General features: G+C 26.4%; 1 protein-coding gene across 1 annotated transcript in view; it reads left to right on the top strand.

Annotated features, from left to right (window-relative positions):
* Positions 1 to 12,815, top strand: part of LOC145245909 (sperm flagellar protein 2-like) — a 246,690-nt gene that overhangs the window by 107,465 nt on the left and 126,410 nt on the right. Inside the window, exon 16 of the mRNA XM_080107652.1 lies at positions 894 to 1,029. Coding sequence (XP_079963778.1) covers positions 894 to 1,029 — 136 coding nt within the window. The remainder of the gene's footprint in view (positions 1 to 893; positions 1,030 to 12,815) is intronic.

Genomic DNA, 12,815 nt, shown 5'->3' on the forward strand with positions numbered 1-12,815 from the left:
ACAGTCTGGTAGATCTTTGACTTTAGATGGTTGCTGATCAGAGGACGGATGTATGAAATAAACTACCTAATTTTGCACCAATTGAATATTGAAGAAAATGATGAAAGGCTTTGTTTGTCTGTCAGTTCTAAGTTTGAAATATAATTTTAGTTGCATCCACTCCAGGCATGCCAAACATCTTCATGGGGATGCCTGTTGAGACATAAACATATTCTGGACACAGCACCGAACTGTCTTAATAGAGATACCCATGAAGGTATAAACTGATCCTGAGAATGGCACCAAACTGTCTTTATAGAGATGCCTATTGAGGCATAAACTGATCCTGGGCACGGCACCAAACTGCCTCGGGCACACTTGAGCAAGATATTAATCTCTACCCAATCCCATCACCTTGGATTCCATTCCTCTCTATTTTTTATTGTATCCATCCTATTTCCTAATCTTATTTTCCAAACAGTTTCAGGTATAATGCAAAATCGCATCTGCTGATGAGGCATCAAATTTGAAGAGTGTTGAGTCATTCTTTAGTTACTAATATAATTCGTGTTCACCTGAAGCCTTGCATCTATTTTTGTTACACAATGTATGTCTACAAAACCTATTAATGTACAAACTAATTCGATATAAAACACACATTTACAGCATGAATAACTATTTAAAGACATTAAAAACTTGAAGCAAAAATTCTCTTACTACAACGACTGTGTTCGACATTAAATAACCAGAAAATAGTTGATAAGTCATAAAATAAAATAACAATGAAGATTATTTAATAAAAACCGTCACTTGGACAACGTAAGTTGCCATTCGATATTTCTGTTGTTTTTCTCATTTTGGTTTGCATCAACACTGACATTTTAAAAAAAATATATATTTTTCTCTTTATGCAGAATCGATCGAAACAGGAGAACGGTATCATATTCACTACAATCCTCCATTATTAAATAATGCTAGTGATAAAAAGACTCCCCAGAATTTGGTCCCATTGAAAACCGAATCATTTGATGCAGAAAATGCCCAAAGTAGGTAAGATCAAACGGATGGATACAATGTAATAAGAAATGTGAGAATGTTTGAAATAAACACGGTCTTAGTTTATTTCAGGAAGATCATGAAAATATGTCAAACTAACTGACTTACAACGCTGTGCCTGTGCTTAATAATGTTGAATAAAAATCACGCACGCACGCACACACACACACACACACACACACACACACACACACACACACACACACACACACACATGCACACTTTTTTATTTTAACTTAAATCATCTGATGATATAGGCAGAAAATCTTTATCTCGTCTATTGAAACAACTTGTAATGAATTAAGTTAATACACTCGAAGTTGAAACACACACACACACACACACACACACACACACACACACACACACCGCACAATATTTATAATGGAGTATTCTAGATGCAAATCTACAGAAAATCCGGTGTTTATCAAAAAGTGTTCAATGACAAGTGGAGTATAATCATAGTATATTCATTCATACAAATATTGTTGGCTACATATGTGCATGCATGTTTCTACATATGCATCAGAAACATGTATGCACATATGTAGCCAATCATATTTAAATAAATAATGAGTTAAGGGTTGCGTAATTTCCAACCACACTTCTCTTGAATCGGCACTGCTTGAGTCCAGTGGACAGGAAAAGTGTAGGATGACTAAAAACAATGCTGAGAGCATATACAGTACCTGGAAATCCCAAATGGTCACTCATTTAGTATTGGCCAGGTTAAACGTTGCTAACTTCGGTGATCCAGTGGGAACCAGTGTGTCGACGTGATTATGCGGTATATTTCTCTGACACCTGGTTTAGTATAATAGAAAAAAAAGAATGCAAGAAAAAAAAACAAACAAAGAAAACAAAAGCTGATGTACTGATATTTTTGAAACAAGTAAAAATGTATGAGTTGTCTTTTAACCCCCCCCCCACTCTGTCTTGCCCTTTTCTCTCTACACCTATCCCTTCGATTATCCCCTCTTTCTATTTATCTCTTCGTCCTTCATTTGTATTTCTCTACCTCTCCTTCATAATGCCCCTATCGCTACCTCTCTCTTTCTTTGGCAACTGGTTCAATGAAACAATGTAAAAAAAGCAAGAAAACCAGAAAACCCAAGTTAACTGACTGTTTGAACTTATTTTAGTATAGTTGTTATATTTTCATTTATATGAAATCGAATATACAAGAATATATTCAGGATACAACTGCAAAGAGCTTCCATTCTATGAAATCTCTCAACAACAGTTTCTGTCCAAGATAATTTAGATCAGCCTCTTTCCCCATTCACTAAAGACTTTCAAATCTCAAGTTGTCTTGATAATACCACTTGAGCATTCCACCTATCTATACAAAGTCTTTTTTCTCTATTAATATCAGCGTCCATGAAGCCAAGCTGTTCCAGCAGATATTGCTCCCTCTCCCCTTAACACTGTAATGAAACACATATTTGTTTTAATGTATGTTTAAGACCGAGTGTTTTTGTCTTCCCTCCTACGTCAACACTATAATAAAAGATATTTTTTATATATTCTCGTGAAAGGGCGACTACAATGAAACACATATCTGTTTTAAAAGGGAATTTACTGTTTGAAACACTCTATAACAATTTAAGATTTAACGGTTAGAAAGATCAGACGAGTGTGCAATTGTTTTTAATAAATATCGCCAGAAATTCCCCTCTGAACCAAAGTACATTAGGTTTGCTCCAGCACATGTCACACACAAACTTATTATGTTTAGACTATTAGCCACTATATTATGTAACTGTTGAACACCATTTTACACACATTTATTTGTTATAGTAAAATCCTATATTACATCCTCGGAGCAACATCGTCACAGTCACAACTATCTATATTAGAAGTAGTTACTATTTTTCCCTCTAAATAAAGTATTCACACCACTCCCAGTCAACACCGGGAGGTATTCTGAATTTTGGACAGATATGGGATTGCACCCTTATTATTATCTGGCTCATATACTTATATACATAACATAATCTTTCCATTTCCTGATTCCAAAACTAATTATTTTTCCTTTCTCACATTCCACTAAATCTCATTGGCTGAGAACTATCTATTCGTTCATTCCAAAATGTAAATCTTCCTACAAAAAACGAACGCTCCAGAGATTTACAAACATGACTTCCCTCTATACAAGAGGCAATCGTTTTAAATAAAATACTCCAATTACAGACATATTAACACCAAAACTGCTTTAATTTTTACATTAAATAAACAGTACATGTTAACTTTTCTTATACATCTACGCTACTGTACTACATCTTTTGCGTTTGCATACACTATAGATACTGTTTGCCGACATATCGTCACATGCTAATAGCCATTAGTTCTTCTTTTTCTAAAAGCTAGATAAACCTTTCTTGTTTTCGTATGACTGACTAAAAATCTTTCTTTATACACTAAATAAATAATTAAAACATCCGATTACGTGATTATTACAGTCGAGAACCGGATTTTCTGTGATTTGGAAACCTTTAAACTGTCTAAAACGTTTGATTTCTTCTTTTTCTAACATCTAGATACACCTTTCTTTCTTTCTTAATTAAAATTCTTCCTTTATAAGCTAAATAAAATTTTTTTTAAAAAAGATTACATGATTATTACAGTCGAGATCCGAATTTGACCTGTCTAAAACATTTGATTTTTAAAAGTTTTTCTCCTTATATAGTAGAATCAGCTTTCGACACACGCACCAAACACTGATAAAATCGGGGCAGATTTGCCGTTTATTGTACCAATATCCTCGACCCATGTAGTCACTAAAAGGGACTCATTCGGTTGACACTCGTATCTCACTTAATGCAAACAGTAATCATATGATTAAAATTTAATTAAAATTAACCACGTTGTTTAACAAATAAATAAATAATGCAGGATGAAGTTTTAAAATGATTACATGTGTTTAATTTTATAATTTAAATTCAAAAACACTGAATAATAAAAATGAAATGTTAATTTAATTTTGCAGTAGATATTCACGAAAAGTAATAATGCAAGATGATGTCTTACAATGATTAAATGTGTTTTTGAATATAATTTTAATTTAAAAACATTGAACAATAGAAATAAAATGTTGGTTTAATTTTACAGTAGATAATCTTATGTTTACATTAAGCGAGTTACCGGTGTCAACCGAACGAGTCCCTTTTAGTGATTACATGGTTCGATGATATTTGTACAACTAAACGGCAAATCGGTATCGTTTTCTTTCACCGTCAACTGGGCCTTTCTTTGCAAGGACATGTCAGTTTATGCATTGACATTTTTGTAAAGTCATTCACGCGTCACGATATGCTATGTATGTACGTTTTAAAAGCGTTATTTTGAACGCTCGTAATGTCGTAAATTCGCTGTAGGCCAGTCGGCTAAAACGTTTCCTCTTTTTCACCTCCTTTTCCCTTTAGCGCTACACGTTCGAGCCTGGCTACTGCAACCAATTTTTTCACCCTTTTTTTTAGCGCTTGCACAAGTACTCGCTGCTATTTACATTTTTTTCAGGGGATTTTTAAATTTTTGTTTCTTATGGCTCGCATTGGTAATAACTATTATTACATGTTTTGTTTTTAGTTTTGAACGTAAATAAGTCACAAAGCAAAATAAATTGCTTTTGTCTAATTTCCCCTAATTGCATAATATTAAAAGTTTCCGTATTATTTGGATTTACCAGATTACTGTTCTCATCTTGAGCGTGATTTTCACAACGTTTTGCTCGATGTAACCTCCGACCTTCTCCGAGTGTATCTTGTCAAACTTGGGAATCTTTTTGTCAAACTCGGAAATCTGCACGGAATTTGGAACAGAACCCTTTATTTAATCCACGGGGATAGCATGCTCTCGTTTCCATCAGCCACGATTGGGTAGAAGTTATAAGTAATTTGCAATTATATTTTGAGTATCTTGTCGAACTCAGGAATGTTTCTATCAAATTTGGGAATTTGGACGAAATTTTGAGCAGAACCCTTTATTTACTTCACGGGGTAGCATGGCCTTGTTCTGTCAGCCATGACTGGATAGTAGTCCTAAGTAATTCGCAATTGTATTTTTTCAGGCGCCCACACTGAGAATTGAACCTTCAACCTTCAGGAGAATATCACTTTTTACAATTGATTTTTTTCTAGAACTCTAACCAATGCATCACGGGTTTTTGTGAACCTCTATCCAGTCATGGCTGACGGAACAAGAGCATGCTACCCTCATAAAGTAAATAAAGGGTTTCACTCGAAATTCCATCCAAATTCCCGAGTTTGACAGAAACATTCCCGAATTCGACAAATTATACATGAAGAAGGTCGGAGGTTACATCGACCGAAACGTTCTGAAAACCACACTCAAGATGAGAACAGTAGCCCGATGAATCCAAATAATACGAATAACCAATACTCATCCAAAAAATTCTGGAACATTAAAAGTTTTGTTTTTATTTTTAAACGAAAAAACAAAATAAATTGTTTTTGCCTAATTTCCCACAATTTTCTTTTCTTTTAGGTATATATATTGAAAAATGTCTGCGAACTATATTTCTTTGAAAATTATAAAAAAAATTCTGTTTCTGATGTCTAACATTAAAATTTAAAAAGGTTTAAATTGTTTCAAATTATAAAGTGTCCTATTTATATTGTTTATAATATAAACAAAATTATGTACATATTGTTCAAAATAAATAATAATTGTTTATTATTTAAGGAAAACGTTTTGTTTATATTGTTTCTTTTTTCTGTTTATTTAAAACTGTCACTTTCTGAAATACTGTTTACATGGTAACGTACAGGTGACTACAGGAAGTTAGTTCCTTTTAAATGATAGAATGAATGTAAATGAGGAAAGGTAGATTAAAATTAAAATGATAATCTATATATCTATAAAATGCGTGCACGCGCGTGTCTGTCTGTCTGTCTGTGTACACTTCCCTACACAATAACTCTGTCAATTTTCGGTCTACAAGCTCGAAAGTTGATATACAGGATACTGAGATTTGGGAACATCTTTTTAATCTGGTTTCGGCCAGAAATTTTGCTGTTAAGGGGTACAAAGTTCAACGATTTGACCTTTCAAAACGCTACCAAATTCCTCCACCAATTTTGGGTCTAAACACTTGAAATTTTAGATATAGGTTTTTTGGACATGGATCTAACTTTATAATTCTATTTGAGCCCAAAACACTAAATGTTAAGAGGTCATAATAGGGGTCAAAGTTAAAAAAAAGTGACCTCTGCGGTCTCTACCAAATTACTCCGCCCATTTTTGGTTTGAACATTTGAAATTTAATATAAAGTGTATTCAGAGATAGGGCAAGCTTTTTAAACGGTTTTTGACCGAAAAGTTGGCTGTCAAGAAATCGCAAAGGTCAAATCTTTTGAACTTTGACCTTTGTGATTTCTAACAAACTATGAAGCCAATTTTGGGTCTAAACATTTTAAATTTGACATAAAATGTATTCAGACATGCAGCAAGCTTTTTAATCAGTTTTGGGGCGAAAATTTCGCTGCCAAGAGGTCAGAGTTGAAAAATTTGACCTTTGAAAACTCTATCAAATTCCTTCACCAATTTTAGGTCTAAAAACTTGAAATTTTAGATGTAGGTTACTTGGACATAGGTCAAACATTTTAATTTGATTTGAGCCCAAAACAATGAATGTTAAGAAAAATTTACATCTGCGGTCTCTATGAAATTACTCAGACAATTTTTCGTCTAAACATTTGAAATCTTACATAAAGTGTATTCACACGTAGGGCAAGTTATGAACAGTACATAAGGCCCGAGCAAAGCCGGGCTGAACTGCTAGTAAAGAATAAAATCAGTATATAGATATAGATACATAAATTAACTTTGAATAAACAATCAGAGTTAGAATTAGCATTTAAAAGCATCTTAAATTCCTGGCAACAAAAAGATAATTTCACTTCAGCTGGTTTAAACTTCATATAATTTTTTTTTAAATACAGAATAATATTATACAAGATAACATGTCAGATTTCAACTACTAGCAAAATGAATTAATTTAAAATATGATTAAATTAATTAAATAATATAAAGTTACATAATATACATATCAGATAAATAATCGGTGTATAAGTTACATAAGATAAAGCTTAAATAACGACAAATAGCGAAAAACTGGCTAAAAACATTAATTCCTTCACCCTCATCTGGGTACTTTTCTACTGGGAGGAGTCGTTTTTTTTCGCCGATATTTTCGAAAGTCATCCCCTCTTTTCGATTGAATGGTAACATGCTGAATTGTTCCATCTGGACAATTTTAAGGTTACAGGTAGTTTAATTTTAAGTTTACTGGTAGTTAAATTTTAAGGTTATTGGTAGTTACATTTTAAGGTTACAGGTAGTTTAATTTTAAGTTTACTGGTAGTTAAATTTTAAGGTTACTGGTAGTTAAATTTTAAGGTTATTGGTAGTTACATTTTAAGGTTACTGGTAGTTAAATTTTAAGGTTATTGGTAGTTAAATTTTAAGGTTACTGGTAGTTAAATTTCAAGGTTATTGGTAGTTAAATTTTAAGGTTACTGGTAGTTAAATTTTCAGACGGCCAAAAATTAGAAGGAAAAAAGAAGGAAAGAAGGTATTTTTTACGATCTAACCCAGCGTAGTATAAACACCCACAACCTCCCATGTTCAGAACGGCTTTTGGGATAAACACCCCTAACCTGGGAAGCCGTTCTTAACACGTGGAGGTTGAGGGTGTTTATACCGAAAGCCGTTCTTATCACGGGAAGGTCGTGGTGTTTATACTAAACTGGGTTTAGTGGTTAAAAAAAATCCTTATTGTTAGCCGTATAAACGTAATAGGCCAACAAAACAAAAAAAATTAAAGGAAAACGTAGATTATTTTTATTTGTTAAATGTTAAACAAAAAAAGGAAAAAGTAGATTATTTTTATTTGTTAAATGTTAAACAAAAAAAAGGAAAAATTGGATTATTTTTATTTGTTAAATGTTAAACAAAAGAAAATGGAAAAAGTAGATTATTTTTATTTGTTAAATGTTAAAAAAAAGGAAAAAGTAGATTATTTATATTTGTTAAATGTTAAACAAAAGAAAATGGAAAAAGTAGATTATTTTTATTTGTTAAATGCTAAACAAAACAAAAAAAAGGAAAAGTAGATTATTTTTATTTGTTAAATGTTAAACAAAAAAAAAGGAAAAAGTAGATTATTTTTATTTGTTAAATGTTAAACAAAAAAAAGGAAAAAGTAGATTATTTTTATTTGTTAAATGTTAAACAAAACAAAATGGAAAAAGTAGATTATTTTTATTTGTTAAATGTTAAACAAAAAATGGAAAAAGTAGATTATTTTTATTTGTTAAATGTTAAACAAAAAATGGAAAAAAGTAGATTATTTTTATTTGTTAAATGTTAAACAAAAAAAAAATGGAAAAAGTAGATTATTTTTATTTGTTAAATGGTAAACAAAAAAAAAGGAAAAAGTAGATTATTTTTATTTGTTAAATGTTAAACAAAAAATAGAAAAAAGTAAATTATTTTTATTTGTTAAATGTTAAACAAAAAAAGGAAAAAGTAGATTATTTTTATTTGTTAAATGTTAAACAAAAAAGAAAAAGTAAATTATTTTTATTTGCTAAATGTTAAACAAAAAAAGGAAAAAGTAAATTATTTTTATTTGTTAAATGTTAAACAAAAAAAAGGAAAAAGTAGATTATTTTTATTTGCTAAATGTTAAACAAAAATAAAAACGAAAAAGTAGATTATTTTTATTTGTAAAATGTTAAACAAATAAAAATGGAAAAGTAGATTATTTTTATTTGTTAAATGCTAAACAAAAAAAAGGAAAAAGTAGATTATTTTTATTTGTTAAATGTTAAACAAAAGAAAATGTAAAAATTAGATTATTTTTATTTGTTAAATGCTAAACAAAAAAAATGTAAAAAGTAGATTATTTTTATTTGTTAAATGTTAAACAAAAAAAGGGAAAAGTAGATTATTTTTATTTGTTAAATGTTAAACAAAAATAAAAAGGAAAAAGTAGATCATTTTTATTTGTTAAATGTTAAACAAACAAAAATGGAAAAGTAGATTATTTTTATTTGTTAAATGCTAAACAAAAAAAAGGAAAAAGTGGATTATTTTTATTTGTTAAATGTTAAACAAAACCAAAAAAAGGAAAAGTAGATTATTTTTATTTGTTAAATGTTAAACAAAAAAAAAGGAAAAAGTAGATTATTTTTATTTGTTAAATGTTAAACAAAACCAAAAAAAGGAAAAGTAGATTATTTTTATTTGTTAAATGCTAAACAAAACCAAAAAATGGAAAAATAGATTATTTTTATTTGTTAAATGCTAAACAACACAAAATGTAAAAAGTAGATTATTTTTATTTGTTAAATGTTAAACAAAACCAAAAAATGGAAAAATAGATTATTTTTATTTGTTAAATGTTAAACAAAAAAAATGTAAAAAGTAGATTATTTTTATTTGTTAAATGTTAAACAAAACCAAAAAATGGAAAAATAGATTATTTTTATTTGTTAAATGCTAAACAAAAAAAAAAATGTAAAAAGTAGATTATTTTTATTTGTTAAATGTTAAACAAAAAAAAAGAAAAAGTAAATTATTTTTATTTGTTAAATGTTAAACAAAAAAGAAAAAGTAAATTATTTTTATTTGCTAAATGTTAAACAAAAAAAGGAAAAAGTAAATTATTTTTATTTGTTAAATGTTAAACAAAAAAAAGGAAAAAGTAGATTATTTTTATTTGTTAAATGTTAAACAAATAAAAGGAAAAAGTGGATTATTTTTATTTGTAAATGTTAAACAAAAAAAATGTAAAAAATAGATTATTTTTATTTGTTAAATGTTAAACAAAAAATAGAAAGAAGTAGATTATTTTTATTTGTTAAATGTTAAACAAAACAAAATGGAAAAAGTTGATTATTTTTATTTGTTAAATGTTAAACAAAAAAAATGGAAAAAGTAGATTATTTTTATTTGTTAAATGCTAAACAAAACAAAAAATGGAAAAAGTAGATTATTTTTATTTGTTAAATGCTAAACAAAAAAAAGGAAAAAGTAGATTATTTTTATTTGTTAAATGTTAAACAAAAAAAAGGAAAAAGTGGATTATTTGTTAAACAAAAAAAAGGAAGAGGTAGATAATTTTTATTTGTTAAATGTTAAACAAAAAAAAGGAAAAAGTGGGTTATTTTTATTTGTAAATGTTAAAAAAAAATGTAAAAAGTAGATTATTTTTATTTGTTAAATGTTAAACAAAAAATAGAAAGAAGTAGATTATTTTTATTTATTAAATGTTAAACAAAACAAAATGGAAAAAGTAGATTATTTTTATTTGTTAAATGTTAAACAAAAAAATGGAAAAAGTAGATTATTTTTATTTGTTAAATGCTAAACAAAAAAAAAGGAAAAAGTAGATTATTTTTATTTGTTAAATGCTAAACAAAAAAAAAGGAAAAAGTAGATTATTTTTATTTGTTAAATGTTAGACAAATAAAAATGGAAAAATAGATTATTTTTATTTGTTAAATGATAAACAAACCAAAAAAGGAAAAGTAGATTATTTTTATTTGTTAAATGTTAAGCAAAAAAAAAAAATGGAAAAAGTAGATTATTTTTATTTGTTAAATGCTAAACAAAACAAAAAATGGAAAAAGTAGATTATTTTTATTTGTTAAATGCTAAACAAAAAAAAGGAAAAAGTAGATTATTTTTATTTGTTAAATGTTAAACAAAAAATGGAAAAAGTAGATTATTTTTATTTGTTAAATGTTAAACAAAAAATGGAAAAAAGTAGATTATTTTTATTTGTTAAATGTTAAACAAAAAAAAAATGGAAAAAGTAGATTATTTTTATTTGTTAAATGCTAAACAAAAAAAAGGAAAAATAGATTATTTTTATTTGTTAAATGTTAAACAAAAAATAGAAAAAAGTAAATTATTTTTATTTGTTAAATGTTAAACAAAAAAAGGAAAAAGTAGATTATTTTTATTTGTTAAATGTTAAACAAAAAAGAAAAAGTAAATTATTTTTATTTGCTAAATGTTAAACAAAAAAAGGAAAAAGTAAATTATTTTTATTTGTTAAATGTTAAACAAAAAAAAGGAAAAAGTAGATTATTTTTATTTGCTAAATGTTAAACAAAAATAAAAACGAAAAAGTAGATTATTTTTATTTGTAAAATGTTAAACAAATAAAAATGGAAAAGTAGATTATTTTTATTTGTTAAATGCTAAACAAAAAAAAGGAAAAAGTAGATTATTTTTATTTGTTAAATGTTAAACAAAAGAAAATGTAAAAATTAGATTTGTTTTTATTTGTTAAATGCTAAACAAAAAAAATGTAAAAAGTAGATTATTTTTATTTGTTAAATGTTAAACAAAAAAAGGGAAAAGTAGATTATTTTTATTTGTTAAATGTTAAACAAAAATAAAAAGGAAAAAGTAGATCATTTTTATTTGTTAAATGTTAAACAAACAAAAATGGAAAAGTAGATTATTTTTATTTGTTAAATGCTAAACAAAAAAAAGGAAAAAGTAGATTATTTTTATTTGTTAAATGATAAACAAAACCAAAAAAAGGAAAAGTAGATTATTTTTATTTGTTAAATGTTAAACAAAAAAAAAGGAAAAAGTAGATTATTTTTATTTGTTAAATGTTAAACAAAACCAAAAAAAGGAAAAGTAGATTATTTTTATTTGTTAAATGCTAAACAAAACCAAAAAATGGAAAAATAGATTATTTTTATTTGTTAAATGCTAAACAAAAAAAAATGTAAAAAGTAGATTATTTTTATTTGTTAAATGTTAAACAAAACCAAAAAATGGAAAAATAGATTATTTTTATTTGTTAAATGTTAAACAAAAAAAAATGTAAAAAGTAGATTATTTTTATTTGTTAAATGTTAAACAAAACCAAAAAATGGAAAAATAGATTATTTTTATTTGTTAAATGCTAAACAAAAAAAAAATGTAAAAAGTAGATTATTTTTATTTGTTAAATGTTAAACAAAAAAAAAGAAAAAGTAAATTATTTTTATTTGTTAAATGTTAAACAAAAAAGAAAAAGTAAATTATTTTTATTTGCTAAATGTTAAACAAAAAAAGGAAAAAGTAAATTATTTTTATTTGTTAAATGTTAAACAAAAAAAAGGAAAAAGTAGATTATTTTTATTTGTTAAATGTTAAACAAATAAAAGGAAAAAGTGGATTATTTTTATTTGTAAATGTTAAACAAAAAAAATGTAAAAAATAGATTATTTTTATTTGTTAAATGTTAAACAAAAAATAGAAAGAAGTAGATTATTTTTATTTGTTAAATGTTAAACAAAACAAAATGGAAAAAGTTGATTATTTTTATTTGTTAAATGTTAAACAAAAAAAATGGAAAAAGTAGATTATTTTTATTTGTTAAATGCTAAACAAAACAAAAAATGGAAAAAGTAGATTATTTTTATTTGTTAAATGCTAAACAAAAAAAAGGAAAAAGTAGATTATTTTTATTTGTTAAATGTTAAACAAAAAATGGAAAAAGTAGATTATTTGTTAAACAAAAAAAAGGAAGAGGTAGATAATTTTTATTTGTTAAATGTTAAACAAAAAAAAGGAAAAAGTGGATTATTTTTATTTGTAAATGTTAAAAAAAAATGTAAAAAGTAGATTATTTTTATTTGTTAAATGTTAAACAAAAAATAGAAAGAAGTAGATTATTTTTATTTATTAAATGTTAAACAAAACAAAATGGAAAAAGTAGATTATTTTTATTTGTTAAATGTTAA

This window comes from Euprymna scolopes, chromosome 23, assembly GCF_053919585.1.
Source record: "Euprymna scolopes isolate OS-2025 chromosome 23, ASM5391958v1, whole genome shotgun sequence".
Taxonomy (NCBI): Eukaryota; Metazoa; Mollusca; class Cephalopoda; order Sepiida; family Sepiolidae; genus Euprymna; species Euprymna scolopes.